Source organism: Melanotaenia boesemani, chromosome 5 (assembly GCF_017639745.1).
Source record: "Melanotaenia boesemani isolate fMelBoe1 chromosome 5, fMelBoe1.pri, whole genome shotgun sequence".
In the NCBI taxonomy this organism is placed as follows: domain Eukaryota; kingdom Metazoa; phylum Chordata; class Actinopteri; order Atheriniformes; family Melanotaeniidae; genus Melanotaenia; species Melanotaenia boesemani.
Genome location: NC_055686.1, coordinates 7,275,846 through 7,295,578, shown reverse-complemented (window position 1 = coordinate 7,295,578; position 19,733 = coordinate 7,275,846). Strand labels below are relative to the sequence as shown.

The 19,733-nt window shown below is 39.7% G+C and overlaps 2 protein-coding genes across 2 annotated transcripts; both read right to left on the bottom strand.

The window, feature by feature from the left end:
• Nucleotides 1-316: 316 nt before the first annotated feature.
• Nucleotides 317-17,147, bottom strand: LOC121640317 (spindle assembly abnormal protein 6-like). The gene is made up of 6 exons (XM_041986027.1): nt 17,012-17,147; nt 16,688-16,797; nt 16,112-16,174; nt 10,725-10,808; nt 1,463-1,546; nt 317-346 (listed from the first exon to the last, which is right to left on the bottom strand). Exons 1-6 carry the CDS (start codon nt 17,037-17,039, stop codon nt 317-319), a joined length of 399 nt encoding a protein of 132 aa, XP_041841961.1. The 5' UTR covers nt 17,040-17,147.
• A 59-nt stretch (nt 17,148-17,206) lies between these two features.
• On the bottom strand, nt 17,207-19,455 carry LOC121640316 (butyrophilin subfamily 1 member A1-like). The gene is made up of 4 exons (XM_041986026.1): nt 19,385-19,455; nt 18,250-18,350; nt 17,606-17,923; nt 17,207-17,511 (listed from the first exon to the last, which is right to left on the bottom strand). The coding sequence occupies exons 2-4, from the start codon at nt 18,341-18,343 to the stop codon at nt 17,207-17,209; spliced, it is 717 nt and encodes a 238-aa protein (XP_041841960.1). The 5' UTR covers nt 18,344-18,350; nt 19,385-19,455.
• Between the last annotated feature and the right edge of the window lie 278 nt (nt 19,456-19,733).

Below are 19,733 nucleotides of genomic sequence, written 5' to 3'. Positions count from 1 at the left end.
CACTCTCACTAGATATCTGAACCTGATCCATCCGGCTGTGTTATAACCAGCAGATTTCACAGGTGTGGCTCCTGCAAACCTCAGCTAATAACAAAATTTAAATTAAATAAATGCAAACAATAGACTATCTAATTAAAACCGTTTCACATCAATGTCCTGATAGTTTCCTCCTCAACACGAGCTGAATGATAAACAAGAGAGACGATGCAGGGGCAGAAAAGCCGATCAGCTGATCACTAACAGAGGAAGGAGGAGAGGAAGCTGTGGTGAAACATCTTAATCTGATGAAAATAAAGCAGGTCAGAGTAAATATGTCTCAATTTCCTTTCCTCAGGTCATCACAATGCTTTATAAGACCAAAGCAAATATACATGTTTAACATACAGAGATGAACCTCATCATAACGCGAATATTTCCCAGCAGGTGAGGACCTGTGTGGAAGTAATTTTACTGCATATGATAATCACTCATATTTACTCTTATAATAAACACGTATAATCATTGTTCTTTATTCATTTATTACAGTTATTCATTTATTACATTACATTATATACTTTTTCTTTATTACGTTACATTTTCATAACGTGTGTTTTCCTTTTACAGAACAGTGAAGTTATTGCCTTTCTGCTGGGTCATGGTGCAGGCTTGTGTCAGGTCAGGCTGACCAAACTCTTCCAGGCCTTGGAAATGTGACTGGTGGTTACACCTGCTAGATAGAAACAGTTGTTTAGAAATACCAGCCTGTTTATGTGTGAGTCCTTTCTGGGAACCAGAAGACAGTGGTGCCATCCAGTCTCTCCCCACTCGCTTTATCAGTTTCTATAGTTCTTTTTCTAGTCCTCAGCTAGAGTTGGGTTGAATAAAACTGTTTTTCTTTGATGCAGCAAGTCAGAGTTCTCTGCTGACTTCTCTGAGTCGGACGACAACTCCCAATATGCAAGTAATTCTGTATTCTATACTTCTGTAATACTGAACTAGCCTGTATGAACTCTGACTGGATGACTGTGGTTAGTTTGAGTCATGAGAGGAGGATGCTGTGAATTGGTGCTTAACAAATGAAGCTGAATTGAACTAATAACATTTCCTACATCTTTCTGCAGCATCTCTGTCTTTCTGTCGTCTCTCTGAATGTTTTTGAACAGAAACTTCCACATGGACCCTCCAGTCTTACGGCGACACGTTAAAACTTGTAAAATGTCTCATCCAGCATAAAGGAAATAATGACATACTTAAAATAATCCTTTTTTACAATATCTCCACTCTAACTGTAATTCCCACTTCCACTGCTTTTATTAATTCAAGAAACTGGACCAAATGTTGCAAAGATAAAACTTTCTTTTTATTTTAACTTGTTTGGAGTCTCGTCTGCTTGTTTTCTGGGTTTCTGTATCAGTTTGGTCTCAGCAGAACTTTGATGTATTTAGAGAGAAAAACAGGAAATAATTTGCATTAGAAAACAAACCTGGTGGTTTTCATTCTGCAGGTCTTCCAGATCTTTCTCAGATTTCTCTCTCTTCTTCTTCTCCTCCCTGAGCTGCTCCTCCAACTGGAAGCAGGAGAGATGAAGAGATGTTATTCCAGTCAATGACTATAAATCCCACAGATAAACGTTCTGCAGGGTTTAGGTAGCAGGTAGATTTTGGACGAAACTCTGGACCAGCTGGTCTTCAGCTTAGAGAACGTCTGAATAAGAAGATGTTGGGTTTTCTCTTTAATGACTGAACTTTTTGTTAAGATGTTTTCCTTTAGTTTCTTCGTTAAACTAAACAATCTATCACATGTTCTGATGAAGCCCTCGTCTGGTTGCTTCTCTTATTTTGTTTGAACCAGCAGGAGAAGCTGCAGTGTTAGAGTAAGCAGAAGTTGACAGTTTAAAGTTAACAGTTTAAAGTTTTTCCCTTAAGGATGGGTAATGATTTGCAGTCTCACCCGCCCTGCAGAGGACAGGATGTGGCGGTCACTGCTCTGTGCGATAAGGGTCATGAAGTGATGTATGCTGATGTGTTTCCCTGTTTGAACTTTGTTTGAACTTTGCTTGCTCTACTGAAGTGCGATATCTGCTCAATAAAGAGGCTGCGCTGGGGTTGAGACTTCGGAGTTGACACCAGACACTCTCTGAGTGCTGAACCACTGTCTCTCCCCATCGCGATGAAGCTGACTTCACTCTGAGTTCTTTGTGTCTTATTCTATGATAGAAAAATACCCATAATTTTTGGTGCCGTGACCCGGATCCCAACATACCCATTCGTTGACAGGAGGAGGCCTGAACACCGAAACCCGCGCGGGCAGCCATCATTAGGACGGCTGAGAGGAAAGACCTGACGACTGAATTGTCCAACAGGCCGGTGATTTACTTCATGCTCATCCTGCCAGCGGTGGATTGACGGGATCCGTGACTGAGGAGGACACCGAACCCGGAGTGAGTATAAGCAAGAGAGTGACGCCAGGGAAAGAAATAACAGACGCCAGGTTAAACCTGGGAGCAGTCACTTAGTGCGCCAGACTAAGTCTGGGAGCAGCACTATAGAACACGCCAGACATTTTCTGGGAGCAGTGTAAAAACGCACGCCAGAGAACCCTTGGGAGCAGTGTTAAAGGTAAAGCGTCTGAAAGAAGTCACAGGGACAGAGCCTAGGCAGAAGCGTGTGTGAGTGAGTGACTGTGAGAGTGAGTGCTCGAAGTAGATTTGACTGAAGCATCGCACTGGTGGAAACCTGACGGTGATAACACAAGCCAGTGGTCTGGTGAAGTAGGTCAATTTACCTCTCGAGATTAAGGTCATAATTTCATAACACAACGCAGACCCAATATGGGAAACAGTGAATCTTCAGTCGCCTTAGAGGGCGATGTGAAGTACATGAATCAGAGGAATCCGGATAACGTCAAGTTTCTGGAAAAATGGGTCCCCAAATATGGGATGACAGGGAAGTTGAAGGTAGATGAGTGGCAGACAGTAGTAGATAAGCTGGAAGCAAGTGTAAGTGGTAAGACTGGTAAGAAGGCAGATAAGAAAAAGTAGGAGCTGGAGTGTGTGCACAGGTGGTTAGAGGAGTCTAAGATTCGCAGGGATAATATTAGAAAGTCTAAAGAAAGAAAGAAGGGCGAAGAGGCTGCTATGGCAGCTTTTGTAAGACCTGGTGATAACGAGACCGGTCCCGTCTACCCAAGGAGACGGGACCAACCTGTTCAGCCCGCACCAGGCCCCTCGGATGGAGCTGCTTCGGCCACCCAGGGTACTCCCAGAAGAGGCAGACTACCACCTACTCTGACCCCGACCTCGTCCCCGCTTGCATCTCTTACTGCTCCACCAGTAACAGATTCACCTAAACCAGGCCTGGCAGCCCCGTTATATCCGTTGCTGCCACCTGCATATGACTTAAGACCATCAGATAGTGTGCGCCCACCAGCCAGATACACAGAGACTTTCCCCATGATTCAGGTTGCTAATCCTAACCCTGAGGCAGCTGACAGACACATGTATGTGTTCAGACCATGGACTCTTGAGGAAGCTGCCAAGGCAGTGGCAGGTGTGACTCCTCCTCGTGAGAATGCTGATGACTGGGTCCAGGACATAACTGATATTATACACTCCTACAGACTGAATGCTCACGAGGTAGGAGAAGCTATGATGTCCTCTTTGGGGAAAGACTGGGGCAGAGTGAGAGGAGATTATACAGGCAGAGATGCGGTAGGAGCAGTTAGCCCCTACCCAGCAGATGGTGACATAACTGGAGCCTATAAAACTCAGCTAGATGCACTTTTTGACCGTGTGCGTGTTGCCTTTAAGAAAATAGCTAATTACACCCACCTTGCAGCTGTAAAACAGAAGCCAAATGAAGAAGTGGATGATTTCCGCATACGGTTTGAGAAAGAATTTAAAATACACAGTGGCATTCCCTATAATACTGACGAAAAAGGCCCGTATCAGCAACAGCTTAAAACAGCCCTTTTGGACAAGATGACGTATCAACAGGAAACAGGTTTGCAGATGCAACCGCGAAGCAAGCAGCAGCAGGGCAATTTGGGGTCAATGATCTCTACCAGTAGGTCGAGCTATGACCCACTGTGATGCCATATGTTTTGCTTATCTCACAAGCAGAGGGTACAACCCGTACCGTTTCGGGGGATGTGACTGCCGCAAGACACAGTTTAACATCTCTCACCTCAATATCTTTGTGTCCCGCAGAGGCCGCCTTCCTCAGGGTGATTCACCACCTGTCCAACAGGCATATCTACCTGCCCACGTGAACCTCTCGTGGTGTTACAACCAATCCATGGGGACAGTACCAGTTGGATCCATACCACCAGGCCAATGCGACAACATCAAGTCCAGCCCTAAGGACAAATGGTACAGCCTGGCACGAGGGGCCACGTTTCTTCTTGAGGGGGGCTGGTGGCTGTGTGGAAAAAAGGTCTCTGCCGTTCAACTGGACAGGCCAATGTGCACCTGTGCATCTGTCCGATCACACCATTCTGGTGAGTCTGCAACACATCGAAACCACACATTCCAGGAAGAAAAGAGCTTTAAGCCCCATCGTTCCACCCACCTTCGCTCCACATGACGACAAACTGGGGACTGATGTACCTGAAGAACACAAGCACTGGACTGTTGGGGGAAAAGTGACTCTAGCTTTGTTTCCCTGCACCGGTGTTGGTAAGAACATTCTCCGTTTAGAAACGATTGACTACAGGTTTAAAACGTTTGTGAACTTTTCCATCGCTATCAACGAAGGAAAGAATAGAGACTGATGCACTCAGGATGATGATCATGCAGAATCGGATGGTCTTGGACATGCTCACTGCTGCTCAAGGAGGCGTTTGCGTGATGATAAATACCACCTGCTGTACCTATATTCCTGATGAAGTTAATGGAGATGTGGCGCAGGCAATGGCTGGCCTGCGGAATCTCAGGGACAGATCGTCCGTCACCCCCTGAGTGGGGTTTCTGGTCATGGCTTACTAGTGGACCATGGTGGACTGTGATATTAAGGGTGTGTGCTCCATTCCTATCAGTATTGATTCTGTTTTACATTCTGATTTCTTGTGTGATTCCATGTCTTAAATCCATGATTTCTCGAGCAATTTCACATGCTTATGTGCAACAGCTTAGGTTGTCACGGGACTATGCTCCACTCCCAGTTGATGCTACAGACATAGGTCTGTAATGTTCACTGTTATGATGCCTGTATTGAAAATGTGAAGACAAGTGATACAGTCTGATGCTTTGAAAAGTGGACTTCGTTTTATATTTGCATTTCTTCACATATTTTTGATTCATGTTTTTGATTTATGTTTGGTTTATGCTTGGAATTGATAACTTTAAATGTCAAACAGGAGGGAAATGCTAGAGTAAGCAGAAGTTGAGAGTTTGAACTTTGTTTGAACTTTGCTTGCTCTACTGAAGTGCGATATCTGCTCAATAAAGGGGCTGTGCTGGGGTTGAGACTTCGGAGTTGACACCAGACACTCTCTGAGTGCTGAACCACCGTCTCTCCCCATCGCGATGAAGCTGACTTCACTCTGAGTTCTTTGTGTCTTATTCTATGATAGAAAAATACCCATCAGCAGTGTACCAGCAGTTACCAGGTAAACATGCGTTCTGTAAATATACTTCAATGTTAAAAAAGTATTTTTTAATTTACATTACTAGACAAACCTTCTCGTTCTGGTCCTTCAGATTTCTCTCAGATTCCTCTTTTTCTTTCTTCTCCTGCTGGAGCTGCATCATCTGAGAGAGAAGAATAATTAACCAAACTAAAAGTGGAACTGTGTCAATTTTATCATCTGTAGCTTTTCATGGATTTAAAATGGACAGAAGAGAAAAAACTAACCTCTGTTTTTATGTTAACCAGCTCATTTTCCAGCTGCTGCTTCTCCACTTTGAGATTCTTGTTTGCAGAAAATAGTTCCTCTAACTATAAGGAGAGAAGATTCAGAGAGAAACTTCCATATCTTGTCTTTTAACATCAACAATGAAAGGAAGCACTCCATGCTCCACTAAGTAAAGATCATGTTCAGTGTTTAACCTCACTTGTATTCTCTCTATCAGTGACGTGGTATCCATGAACAACCAGAGAGGAATAAACTGTCAATCAACCAAGATAACCATGCTGTACAATATGACGCTATGGAATAAAACTAATGTGCTGGAGGGAATGCTGGGAAGTAAAACACGCCAACCACAAGGAGGCAGTAACATCAGGATGACATCAGGAACTCCGAGCCAGCAGAGAAAATCCAGAGGGAGAATAAAATATGATCAACAGTGTAAATTCCTGCAGGATCTGGATAACAAAGCTGTGTATCCAGGAAGTTAGCTTTTCATTAACAGGAGATCAAAGAGTGGAGTGTGACTACAATGCTGATAAGATGCCTCCAGCCTGAGTTTAAGGAGGGCAGGTTTAGTGTGTTAGCCGTGTGTGTGTGTGTGATGATACATGTCTGTTACTGGGGTGGTGAAAATAAGCAACGGACAAACCTCCTTCTTTGCAGACGCCACCTCCTTTTCTATTTCCTCTTTTCCCTGATTTGATCCCAGTGAGTGAAGAGATGATGGAAAAGAGATTAAACAAGATGATGAACAGTTTTATGAAGAAAGTAAACAGTTTTCAGGATGTAGATGATAAATGGAAATGGTTTTAGAACTTTCTGATTGTATTACTGTAATAATACTGCAACTACTTACTCTGGAAAACTTGGAGAACCAGGTACCGCCATGTTTCTCCAACTCGGTTTGGAAATAATTCAGTTTTTATTACAATTTAAAACTAACAATAGAACACAAACACTTACAGGAATTTCTATTATTATTCTAACCAGTTTTTCTTTCATGAGTAAATTTAAGTGGACAAATAAGTTTCTGACTGAAAGACAAAAAACAAACAAAACTATTAAAATGTTTCCGTTACTTCAATATTTAAAAATTTATGTCATCATTTTTATAAAGTTAAACCACATTTGTTTTATCATCCTAATACCTAATATTCAGTAAAATAATGAAAAACACTACAAACACATTTTAATGTGTAAACATCAAGTAAAACTGAAAGAAAAACTTAATAAATAAAACACAAAAGAATAAAAACTGCTGTTTTACTGTAGTTTTCAGCTGGAATCTCATGACTGAAATCTGTCATTTTTTGGCTTGTTTGAGTAAAAACTTGCTTAAAAATAATATTCAAAGTAAGATGTGAAATATCTCCTGCTGCCTGTAGGGGCGCTAGTTTCACCTATGAGCTGGATAAAATGGTGAGAACCAGGGACCTGAGAGACCACATGGACTGGGATTCATGTTTACTTTACAAATAAGGGTGATTATTTTTTTGAGTATACACAGTACATATGGAAAGTATTCTCAATGCTTCTCTTTTTCCATATCTTCTTATAAAACAACCTTTATTTAAAATAGAATGAATTCATTTTATTTCCCAAATTTCTACAAAAATACCTCATAATGACAAAGGTTTTTATTTTAAATGTTTACAAATGTACTAAAATAAAAAACTACATAATCACAGTACGCAATACTTTGTTGATGTACCTTTGACAGCAAATACAGTCTCAAATACTTTTGAATATAAAGCCACAAGCTTGGCAAATGTATCTGTGGGCAGTTTTGCAGCACGTCTCAATGTCTCACTGTTGATCAGTTGTTTTTACAGAAGATGAGAAATATTGATTCCTCATTGAGTTTAGGATAAATTGATCCTTCAGGTGTTCAGTCTAACAGATCTCACACTGCAGGAGGAATCAGCCGAGCTCGGCTATTAATGATGAACTAGCTTGTATGAATGCTGACTGGATGAGTCACGGTTATGGATTTAATGTCTTGTTACTCCCTCAGTGTATAAGTACCCCTGGTTTTCTTTTGTTGCTGGTTGGATCCTCACCATTCACCATTCATGTTTGCCTGTTCCCTCTGGTTAGTGTTTTCTGTTTTTCTTGTTTTGGATCCTGGCAATAAACCTTTTTCCCTGCACTAATTCTGCCTCCTGCCTGACTGCCTGCAATTGGGTCCTCACCTCTTCCGACGCCCACCATTCATGACAGGATGACTGTGGTTAGTTTGAGTCATGAGAGGACAATGCTGTGAATTGGTGCTTTACAAATAAAGTTGGATTGAATTAATAAGTATTTCCTGCATCTTTCTGCTCAGCATCTCTGTCTTTCTGTCGTCTCTCTGAATGTTTTATAACAGAAACGTCCACATGGACTCTCCAGTCTGTCGACAACACGTTAAAACTTGTAAAATGTCTCATCTAACATATAAAGGAACTAATAACATAGTAAAAATAATCTGTTTTTACAATATCTCCACTCTAACTGTAATTCCCACTTCCACTGCTTTTATTAATTCAAGAATCTGGACCAAATGTTGCAAAGATAAAACTTTCTTTTTATTTTAACTTGTCTGGAGTCTTGTCTGCTTGTTTTCTGGGTTTCTGTATCAGTTTGGTCTCAGCAGAACTTTGATGTATTTAGAGAGAAAAACAGAAAATAATTTGCATTAGAAAACAAACCTGGTTGTTTTTAGACTGCAGGTCTTTCTCAGATTTCTCTCTCTTCTTCTTCTCCTCCCTGTGCGGCTCCTCTAACTGGAAGCAGGAGAGATGAAGAGATGTTATTCCAGTCAATGACTATAAATCCCACAGATAAACGTTCTGCAGGGTTTAGGAAGCAGGTAGATTTTGGAGGAAACTCTGGACCAGCTGGTCTTCAGTTTGGAGAACTTCTGAATAAGAACATGACCATGTTGGAGAGTCTGATTAATGGTGTTTACTGGTCTGTGTTGTTTCCTGGTTTCTGATGAAAGAGGTGCTGCTGAACCTCGGTAGACGTTCTTGGTGAAGCGCCTCCTAAAGACGATTGATCCAGCATCCGTCTTGCATCCTACCTGCAGTCTGATGTTAACTCTGGTCTCATGTCTTATTCTGTCCCTGTCTCTCTTTTCCTCCAGTAATGTCCTCCTGACTGCCTTTGGTGAATCAGCAACGCTACACATTCAAAACAACCAGTGTGTTGCAAAAAAAAAAAAAAAAAAAAAACAGCCCACGAGTTCTGTGCTGGAAGTGCTTTCTTGTCTTCAGGATGCTGCTGGGAAACTACGACATAACTGATGTCACTGTGGTATCAAAACCAGTCAGAAGGTCAGAAGGTCACATAGCGCTACTTTAAATGTTTAACTCTGCCAGTGTTGGTGGTTCAATCACTGCTTCAACTGAACCCCACAATAAAACAAAAGACTAAACACACACACATATATATATATATATATATATATATATATATATATGTGTGTGTGTGTGTGTGTGTGTGTGTGTGACTGGCTCAATGTTGCTCTTTAAGTGTTCCACAGACTAAAAGGTTTAAATAAATCAGATCCATTTACTGGTTTTATTAAACAATCCATCTTAACTGTTTCTGATAGAAAAGTTGGTACTAAAGAAAGAATCTATGCAGAACACTGAAAGGGAAACAGGAATCATGTAAAGGTCCTTCTGTTGTTTGGTGTCTGAACTGTGTGTTCTGTGTTTTTCATGTAGATTAATGAGCTTCGTCTCAGCCACACATCAGAGACGAGCAGAGAAAGAAGAAAGAAAGAAGAATTTGCATCAGCAGACAAACCTCCTTCTTCCTGGATGACAGCTCTCTCTGAATCGTCTCTTTCTCATGTGAAAACTGGAACAAAATTTAGTTTTAAGTTATACAGATATCCTCTAAAACCTTTTAACTTTAGATTGTCGGCTTCACTTCAGTATTTTAGTGTCTCGCCTCTGTTATATGTTTTACTTTGGTTTGATCCTGGTCTCAGCAGCACATCAGTGATTGTGGAGACGAGAAAGATCATCAAACCTGATATTTCTTTCTTGTCTGATCATTTAAATTTTTCTCTGTTTTTCTCACTGTGGCTTCTCTGACTTTAATTCCCATTTTATTATTATATATAGATATACTGGATGTCTAAATGACACTCAATATACTCTTTGCATTAGTGAAACAAAAAGACAAACAATAAACAGCAGTAATGTGTCAGTACAGCAAACTGGAAACCAGTAAACAGCAGTATATAGTTATAATATTGTTCTAGTGTTCTGTCAGTTTTTTTATTCTCCACATTTAGGAGAATCTCATGTTTAACCTACAACAAACGTGTTATTATTATAAACGTATTATTACTCTGAGACCTCGCAGCGGTTACATCCTGTAATCTGATCGACTGAAGTAATCGGTTACAATAAGTTCAATGAGATTCAGTCATTTTTCTTTTCACTTCAGTATTTTAGTGTCTCGTCTCTATTATATGTTTTACTTTGGTTTGATCGAGACGAGAAAAATCATCAAACCTGATATTTCTTTGTCTGATCATTTAAATCTTTCTCTGATTTTTCTCACCGTTGCGTCTTTGGCTTGAATGGATTCTCTGACTTTAATTCCTATTTCATTATCACTTTTAGAGATACAGGACATCTCACTGACACCCAACATCAGTAAAACAAAAACAGACAGACAGTTATAACGTTGTTCTAGAGTTCTGTCAGTTTAATTATTCTCCACATTTAGAAGAATCTCGTGTTTAATCTACCAGAAACATATTATTCCTCTGAGACCTCGCAGCAGTTACGTCCTGTAATCTGATCGACTGAAGGAATCGATTACAATAACTTCAATAAGTTATATTTTCTAAATTCTACATAAATAATTTCATGGATTAGAAAAGAACTAACCTCTGTTTTCATGTTATCCAGATCAAGTTGCATCTGCTGTTTCTCCTCTTTGAGTTTCTGGCTTTCAGACATTAATTTGGTCACCTGAGAGGAAGAAAAGACAAAGAGAGAACAATAAAAAGAATAAATAAAGGAATAAAGGAGGAAATAAAGCACTCTGTGCTCTAACATATACAGATTTCATTTCTCAATCACTAATAAAGAAAACAGTATAATCTTGTACAGTTTGTTGGTGTGTTTCAGAAATGTGGTTGTATAAGCCAACAGGTCCTTACATATGTCTGCTTTTAACATCAACAATAAAAGAGAGGAAGCACTCCATGCTCCACTAAGTAAAGATCATGGTATCCATGAACAACCAGAGAGGAACAAACTGTCAATCAACCAAGATAACCATGCTGTACAATATGATGCTATGGAATAAAACTAATGTGCTGGAGGGAATGCTGGGAAGTAAAACACGCCAACCACCAGGAGGCAGTAACATCAGGATGACATCTGGAACTCTGGCTGGAACTTTTAACGGCATTGTTCAGCAGCTGAACAAAGAATGCTGATGGAGATCAGTGACATGTTGTGAGGTTCGTGGCTGGTGAGGCACTGACTCCTCTGGAGTCAGATTTACAATTGTAAGAACCAAAAAAAAGCATCTTATGTTATGTTATACTACCAACAACCAGAGCAGAGTCAGTTGACGGAGTCCTGGATCATTTCAATTTGAAAGTCTTGCTCCGATAAGAATCAAGAGCACTTTGAGCAAACAGAAAACACCATGGAGAAACACCACTGTGGTCACCAGCCTAAAAAGAGAATGCAGAAAAACTGAGTGGAAATGGTGGAAAAATAAACTTCAAATTCACTATGAGCTGTACAAACAAAGCCTGCGTAACTATAACAATGAGCTGTGCAAGGCCAGAGAGCTGCATTCATCTGAAATGATTAACAGCACTCTGTTTACTATAATTGAAAAACTTACTAATCCTTCTATACAGATAAACCCAGAACTCCTTTCCGCTGAGAAATTCAATCAATCAATTTTTTTAGCCAAAAACTTAAAACATATGGCAAAATATTAATTCCACACAGTCAAACAAGAAAACTAGTCTGTGTCTAAACCCCGGAAATAATTTGATGTTATGTCACAATTTAAAATATTTGTTTTAAAAGTTTTATTTCCAAGATTATTGAGAAAGTTGTATTTCACCAGCTTAATGACTTTTTAAATGAAAGGGGAAATCTTGATAAATTTCAGTCCCGCTTCCGACCTCATCACAGCACTGAAACAGCTTTGGTCAAAGTGTTAAACGACATTAGGTTGAATACTGATTCTGGTCAAGTATCAGTCCTGGTTCTGCTGGATCTCAGTGCTGCGTTTGATACTGTAGATCACAGAATCCTGTTGCACAGGCTGGAAAACTGGGTTGGACTTTCTGGAGTGGTCCTTAACTGGTTCAGGTCCTATTTTGAAGGCCGGAGTTATTTTGTTATGATCGGCAGCTATGAATCTGAGAGAGTGGCCATGACTTGTGGAGTCCCCCAGGGGTCAGTCCTTGGACCTCTTCTGTTCAACTTGTATGTGCTCCCTTTGGGTCAAATATTACAGAACTATAGCATTAATTATCAAAGTTATGCAGATGATACCCAACTTTACGTGTCTCTGTCATCAGATGACTCCAGTCCAATAGACTTATTGTTTCAGTGTCTGGAGCAAATAAACACCTGGATGAAGGAGAATTTTCTAAAATTAAATGAAGACAAAACTGAGATTATTCTGTTTGGTAGCAAAGAGAAGAGGGTCAGTATTGGCAAACACCTGGAGACTCGGGCTCTTAAAATCACCACCAAGTTCGTAACCTTGGAGTGTTGATAGACTCAGACCTGACTTTCAGCAGCCACATCAAAGCTTCACTAAGAAGCTTTTTACCGGCTCAGAAACATCAACAGAATTAAAAGTTTAGTCTCCCAGAAAGACCAGGAGAAACTCATCCATGCATTCATCTCCAGTACACTGGATTACTGTAATGGTCTTTTAACAGGACTTCCTAAAAAGAGCATTAAACATCTGCAGCTCATCCAGAACGCTGCTGTTAGAGTTTTAACCAGGACTAAGAGATCTGAACACATCACACCAGTTTTTAAACCGTTACACTGGCTTCCAGTCAGTCACAGAATAGATTTTAAAACCCTTCTGATTGTTTACAAATCCCAGAATGGTTTAGACCCAGAATACATCTGTGATATGTTCAGAGAATATAAACCTAGCAGAGCTCTTAGATCCAAAGACTCTGGTCAACTAGTCCAGACCAGAGTCCAGACTAAACATGGGTTTTTTTTAAACTAAACATTTTTTTTAACTTATCTTGCTTTTAATCATTTTAATGTAATTTTTTATTTTATTGTGATTATGTGTTGATGCCTTTTACTATTTCTAAATATCTGTAATGCCTTTGTTTTATGTAAAGCACTTTGAATTGTACTGTATATGAAATGTGCTGTACAAATAAACTGCCTTGCCTTATTTTACTATTCATCCAACCACATGCAACTACTGTATGCTCCCCTTGAGGTGAGCCAGAGTACTGCCCGTCTCATTGGGTGACTTTTTTCTGCACTTTATTGTTCGATCAGCAGAAATAATTCTCTCAGAATTACACAGACTGTAGAAAGTCATGGTGTATAACAAATATCTCTGTAACGTTCATATTGGCGATATGCTGAGGAACAGAAATGTGCATCACGCAACCCATTTTGTATTGGATCACAGGCACAGCTCGCCCCTGTTTCACCTGGGATTTCTGCCCTGGATTTGATCGGGAAATTCTCAAATTGGAGGATTTTTGTGTAGAGTCATACTGAAAATCCATTTTTAACACAGATCATTGGAAAATATTAATATTTATTTTATGTACTTTTTTTCCTTTTTATCATGACAGCTAAACACTGCCTCACCTGCCCCTCCAGACCGCAAGTACTGATGGAGATGTATGAGGATTTTAAAAGTGTCACCCCCAGAAAAGATGATACAGCCGTGATCAATAAAGCGAGGGAAGTGGCAAACAACTGCTGACAGACTAAATGTGTAAGTTATACAAGTTTCATACCATTGTCAATTGTTACATGTTGATTTCACAGTTCTGGTTTATATCTGGTCTCCTCTTGTGTTATAAATCCGTTTACATAAAGCAGCTGAATTGTCCCTGTATAAGATGTACCAGCCCTGCTCAGTTCATTAATAACCCAATAATCAATAAGCATCATCCTACTTTATGAATATATTATCGCCAATATGAACTTTAGAGAAATATTTATAATGAAGAGAAAAGATTAAGTGTCACCACAGAGCTTCAGTCTATACACCTAAAAACCACCAACCAGACCAGAAATCTGGGTGTATTGATGGACTCAGACCTTAACTTTGAAAAACACATTAATGGAATCACAAAATCAGCCTACTATCACCTTAAGAATATATCACGAGTAAAAGATCTCAGCAGGATCTGGAAAAACTAGTCCATGTATTCATCTTTAGTTGGCTTGATTATTGTAACAGTGTTTTTACAGGTTCTACCTAAAAAAATCAATTAGACACCTGCAGCTTATTCAGAACTCTGCTGCTCGAGTCCTCACTAAGACCAAGAAGTGGACCACATCAGTCCATCTCTGAGGTCTTTACACTGGCTGCCTGTTCGTCAGAGGATAGACTTTAAAGTTCTGCTGCTGGTCTATAAAGCTCTGAATGGTTTAGGACCAAAATACATCAGTGACCTCTTGACCCAGTATGAACCTGCCAGAACCCTCTGGTCACCTGGTTCCAGTTTCTTATCAGTTCCCAGAGTCAGAACCAGACATGGAGAAGCTGCATTCAGCTTCTATGCTCCACATGTCTGGAACAAACTCCCAGAAAGCCTCAGATCAGCTGAAACACTCAGTTAATTTAAATCCAGGTTGAAGACCCACCTGTTTTCTTCTGCATGGAACTAGTTTTTATTTAGAGTCCAGATCTGCATCTGGTTCTTTTAAGCTGAAATCATGTTTTAATACTGTGTTTCCCCACACTGGGACTTCATTTCTTGCATTTTATCTATTTTATTGTAGCTTTTTCTTTCTGTTTTTTTAATCATTGTTAATTTGATTTCTTTTAATCTTTGTTTTTTAATGCACTTGTATTGCTTTCTGCACCCTGCTGTAATGTTTTATGTAAAACACTTTGAATTGTTTTGTACATGAAGCAACAGAAGCAATCTGTCTGTTATTGTGCACTATTACATCTCAACAAAAGCAATCTTACCAGCCAAAGCGTACCTGCAGCAGGTGGAAATAAAGCACATAAATAATAATAAAGAACATATTTCAGAGTGTTTGGTAGCCTTTAATAAAATGTGTTTGTTCAAAACGTGTTGAGCTGTAAATACGTTGCACTGTAGCTACTAAGACGTAAGAGAGCACTGCTACGGGTGGGGGTCCTCCCCCTAAAAACCCATGGGGCTGGTGGCCTGAATGTGTGTTGAATTAAGCGTGTGCCCTCTGCAGGGTTATTAATAAAAGACCAAGCCATGGTGACCAAAAAGGAACTCTGTCTCTGTCTATATCTTTCTCCATCTATCTCTTTATTTTAGCTTTCTCTTTCTCTCCCTCTCTCTTTAAATGCCCTAGACCTGTATGGACGGGGCTCAGATGATCCCAGTTTTACTGTTAGCCAACCAGAGGTAGTGGAGGTCGGGTGTTCATGAAATTGGGAAGGGGGGTTAAAAAGTTATTAATTACTTTAAATAAATACCATGTTCTTTTTATTTTGATGTTATTTTCAGTACTTGTAAAGTTGCATTTCTTTAGTTACATTGGCACTGACAGATTTATTGATTATTCAAGACAGTCAAAGTAGTAATATGGTAACACGTGTTTTGTTTTGTTGTTTGTTTTTTGTTGTTGTTACTTTTATACCAGAATGACTGGTAGGAGTGCAGCATTCTGCCAGGTGGAACTTTCTTTTGGGAGTCTGTATCAGACCTTTGGGACACAACTAAGCTAAGCTTGAACCTTAGCCTGCCCCGAGAAGGCTAGTTCTGGTGCATAAATTACCATGGTTACTCAGTGAGCATTCAAATAAGCCATGTTGATGGAACTGAACCCTCTCTTAAATAAGCCAGACTTATCAAGATAAGCCCGGCTTTCCCTTAATCCAGCTTTGTGGAATATCCCCCCGGAGGGTCTGGATAACAAAGCTGTGTATCCAGGAAGTTAGCTTCTCATTAACAGTGAAGTGTGACTACAATGCTGATAAGATGCCTCCAGCCTGAGTTTAACGAGGGCAAGTTTAGTGTGTTAGCAGTGTGTGTGTGTGTGTGGATACATGTCTGTTACTGAGGTGATGAAAAGAAATGACAAACCTCTTCCTTTGCAGACTCCACCTCCTTTTCTAATTCCTCGATTCTCTGCTGCTTCTTTGATCTCTGTGAGAGATGAGATGATGGAAAAGAGATTAAACAAGATGAGGAACAGTTTTATGAAGACAGTAAACAGTTTTCAGGATGTAGATGATAAATGAAAATTTTGCAGCTGTTAAAGTTTTAAATTGAACACATCTGTGGTTTAGGTAACCATTTCCTTTGAGGACTGTGGGATGGGAGATTGGTGGGATGAGGACCTAAGGCAGAGTTTCTCAGGTGTCATTAGAGGAATAATGAAGCAGAGTCAAAATATCAGAGATTTTTCAAGATATGTGAACAAAACATTGGTTTTTAACAGTTGCATAATATTAAATTCTAATTTTATTTTAATTATAAATACAATATATGCTCATCTGGAATAAATTATTGACAGAATAAAATGCTGTCCTACTGCTTCTGATAAAAAAAAGAAGAAACACACTAGAAGCACTTCCCATCCATAAAAAAAACAAAAAAAAAAACAAGCATTAATCTTAAAGTGACCAATCATTTTGAACTGAGATAAAAGCTTCTTACATGGTTGAATGTTTCATCTCTTGAGTCAGATGGATTATTCATGAGAATTTCTCCTTCTTGGACACTTTCTGCCATCTCAATCTGGTTCTTTCCTACGGCTGCATTTCCTTCTGGGTACAATTAAAACACAGTCACAATTAAAAATACTTTCATTAACACCTTTAAGAATTACCACTGCTTTAAAGATGTAGCCTGTAGGTTTAAGTTTGAAATTTGATTTAAAATAGGATATTGAGACTAAGCTAAATTTAATCTAATAATTCTTATTAAAGGTCTTGACTTAACGGGACATTTAGACAACATGGAGACATATATGTGACATACTGGTGATGTTTTGTCTCCGTCTCCACATAAAAACACCTCCTGCTAAAACAAACAGGAGGCAAACAGCCAAAGTGACGGCCAAACCAGTGATGATGGGAACAGCTGAACTGGTTGAGACCCTGAAGAAATCATCTGAAAACATACAAAACAGAATTATGTTATTTCAGTGGAATACAGTTTTACTTATTTACTTATTTAGGGAAAATGACTCGGACCTGGAAGATGTACGTGTCCCTCTCTTGGATGGTTGATATTTTCCTGTGTGACTCTGCAGGTGAAGTTGCTTCTCTTCTCCACAGTCACTGTGCTGGTGACGGTGTACAGACCATCAGGACCTTCGTTTATCTCTGTAGATCCAGAGAGCAGGTTTCCCTCGCCGTCCAGCCAGAACACCTCGGGTTTCGGATACCAGCCTGCAGACTCGCACAGGAACACCAGTCCTCTGCTGTCTCTGTCGATTCCAGCTACACTGATAACAGGTGAGGAGGCAACATCTGATGCTAACAATGAAAGGGAAGATTGGAAAATGATGCGGTTAATCCTGCTGAAGTTATTTTAAAGATAATGAAACTTGTATATTAAATGTGAACTCACCAACAATTAGTTGGACAAACGACTGCTTATTCAGCAGTGGAATAAAACATTTGTACGTTCCCTCATCAGATATTCTCACTTTGGAGAGTTTCAGGGAAACATTTCCATGTTTCTGCTCATCAATAAACATCGAAGTTCTTCCCTCAAACAGTTTATGCTTTTTGTCCACAAGTTCCTGACCACTGCGCTGCACATGAACAAATCTGGGGTCCAGATCAAGTCTGGACCACACCAGCGTAAGGCCAGAGACATCTTCGGCAGGCTCCAGGAGACATGGCAGGATCACATCATCACCAAAAGTTGCTTCTACTGGCTGACCTGGAAATCACAACTCTGGGTTAATATTACAAAAAAAAGAATAAATAAATACCCTACCATTCAAAAGTTTGGGGTCACTTCCCTATTGAATCCCATGGCAAAGTGACCCCAAACTTTTGAACGGTAGTGTATGTATATATATATATTAGAATATACTGGTGTCCGTTTTACAGTAGAAAGGTACGGTTTTCTATTTTTACACCATGAACTTTATCTAGAAAGGTGGTGTTGTACTTTAGTACTCATGTCTGCAGAGCAGCAATAAGTATAGTAATAAAAACACACTTTTATGACCTACACTGACATTTTATTTGATTATAATTCACCTGTACAAACTTGGGTTTGTAGGAGAAGAAAAAAAATCCCGCCCAGAGATTTTAGATGAGATGAAAAGGACAGTTCATTTATCTGGTGATGCATCGCGGAGCTCTGAAAATGAAACGAGTCAAACGTTGGTTAAAAAAAAAAAAAAAAAAAAATTCAAACAGGCTTTAAACATAAAGGCCATCAGTTTATAACCATAAGATTTATGATACAGTCTGTCTTGTCTTTTCCTTGGTTTTCTTAGTCAACTAATCACAAGTTTGGATTTTAGATTAGATAGATTAGATTAGACTTTATTATCTCACAGTGGAGAAATTCACTTGTTACAGCAGCTCTTGTTATAGAATAAAGTGCAGAAAGACAGAATAAGGTGAACATGCATCACAGCAAGAAGGTGCAATATAAATTATTTACAAGAAAAAGTCTAAGAAAAGCAAAAATATGTACCATTATAAATATAAAAGATATATATATATATATATATATATATATATATATATATATATATATATATATATATATATATATATGTGTGTATATATATATATATATATATATATATATATATATATATATATGCTATAAAATATAACAACAACTTCACAGACTATATACATATTTACATGGTGATAGTGGGATATGGAGAATATGATGACATTGATAATGGGGGGTATTGCACAGTAAAATATAAATAAATATTACACAGTATTATGACTATACAGATAAGTTGTACAGTCTGACAGCAGTGGGAATGAAGGACCTGCGGTAGCACTCCTTCCTACACTGAGGGTGTCTCAGTCTGCTGCTGAAGGAGCTGCTCAGCCCCCCCACAGTCTGGTGCAGCGGGTGAGAGGTGTTGTCCATGATGGATGTGAGCTTGGCCAACATCCTCCTCTCACCCACCTCCTCCACAGAGTCCAACGGGCAGCCCAGGACAGAGCTGGCCCTCCTGACCAGCTTGTTCAGTCTCTTCCTGTCCCGGTCAGTGCTGCTTGCTCCCCAGCAGACAACGGCGTAGAGGACAGCAGAGGCTACCACAGAGTCATAAAATCCAGTCTTGTAATCATCACCAGTTAACATAAATTACACTATGCATGCTTTGCTATGTCAGCTCTTCCATGAACAGTAATATTTCACATCTCTGTTGCTAAATATGTTGCGTGAGGCGCGCGTCAATCCATGGAAGGCCATTGGACCTGATGGTGTCCCTGGACAGGTGCTGAGGGACTGTGCTGACCAGCGGGCTGGAGTTTTTACTAAGATCTTCAACCAGTCCCTGTCTCAGTCCATTGTCCCACCCTGCCTAGTTCTTCATCATTGTCCCCCTGCCTAAGAAGCAGCACATCTCCAGCCTCAATGACTACTGAGCAGCTGAGTGGGTGATGTAGAGAGAACAACCTGCTCATAAAAATATCAAAGACCAAGGAGCTAATCATAAACTTTAGGAGGAAAAAAATTGGCATTCCACCACATTTCATCAGTGGGG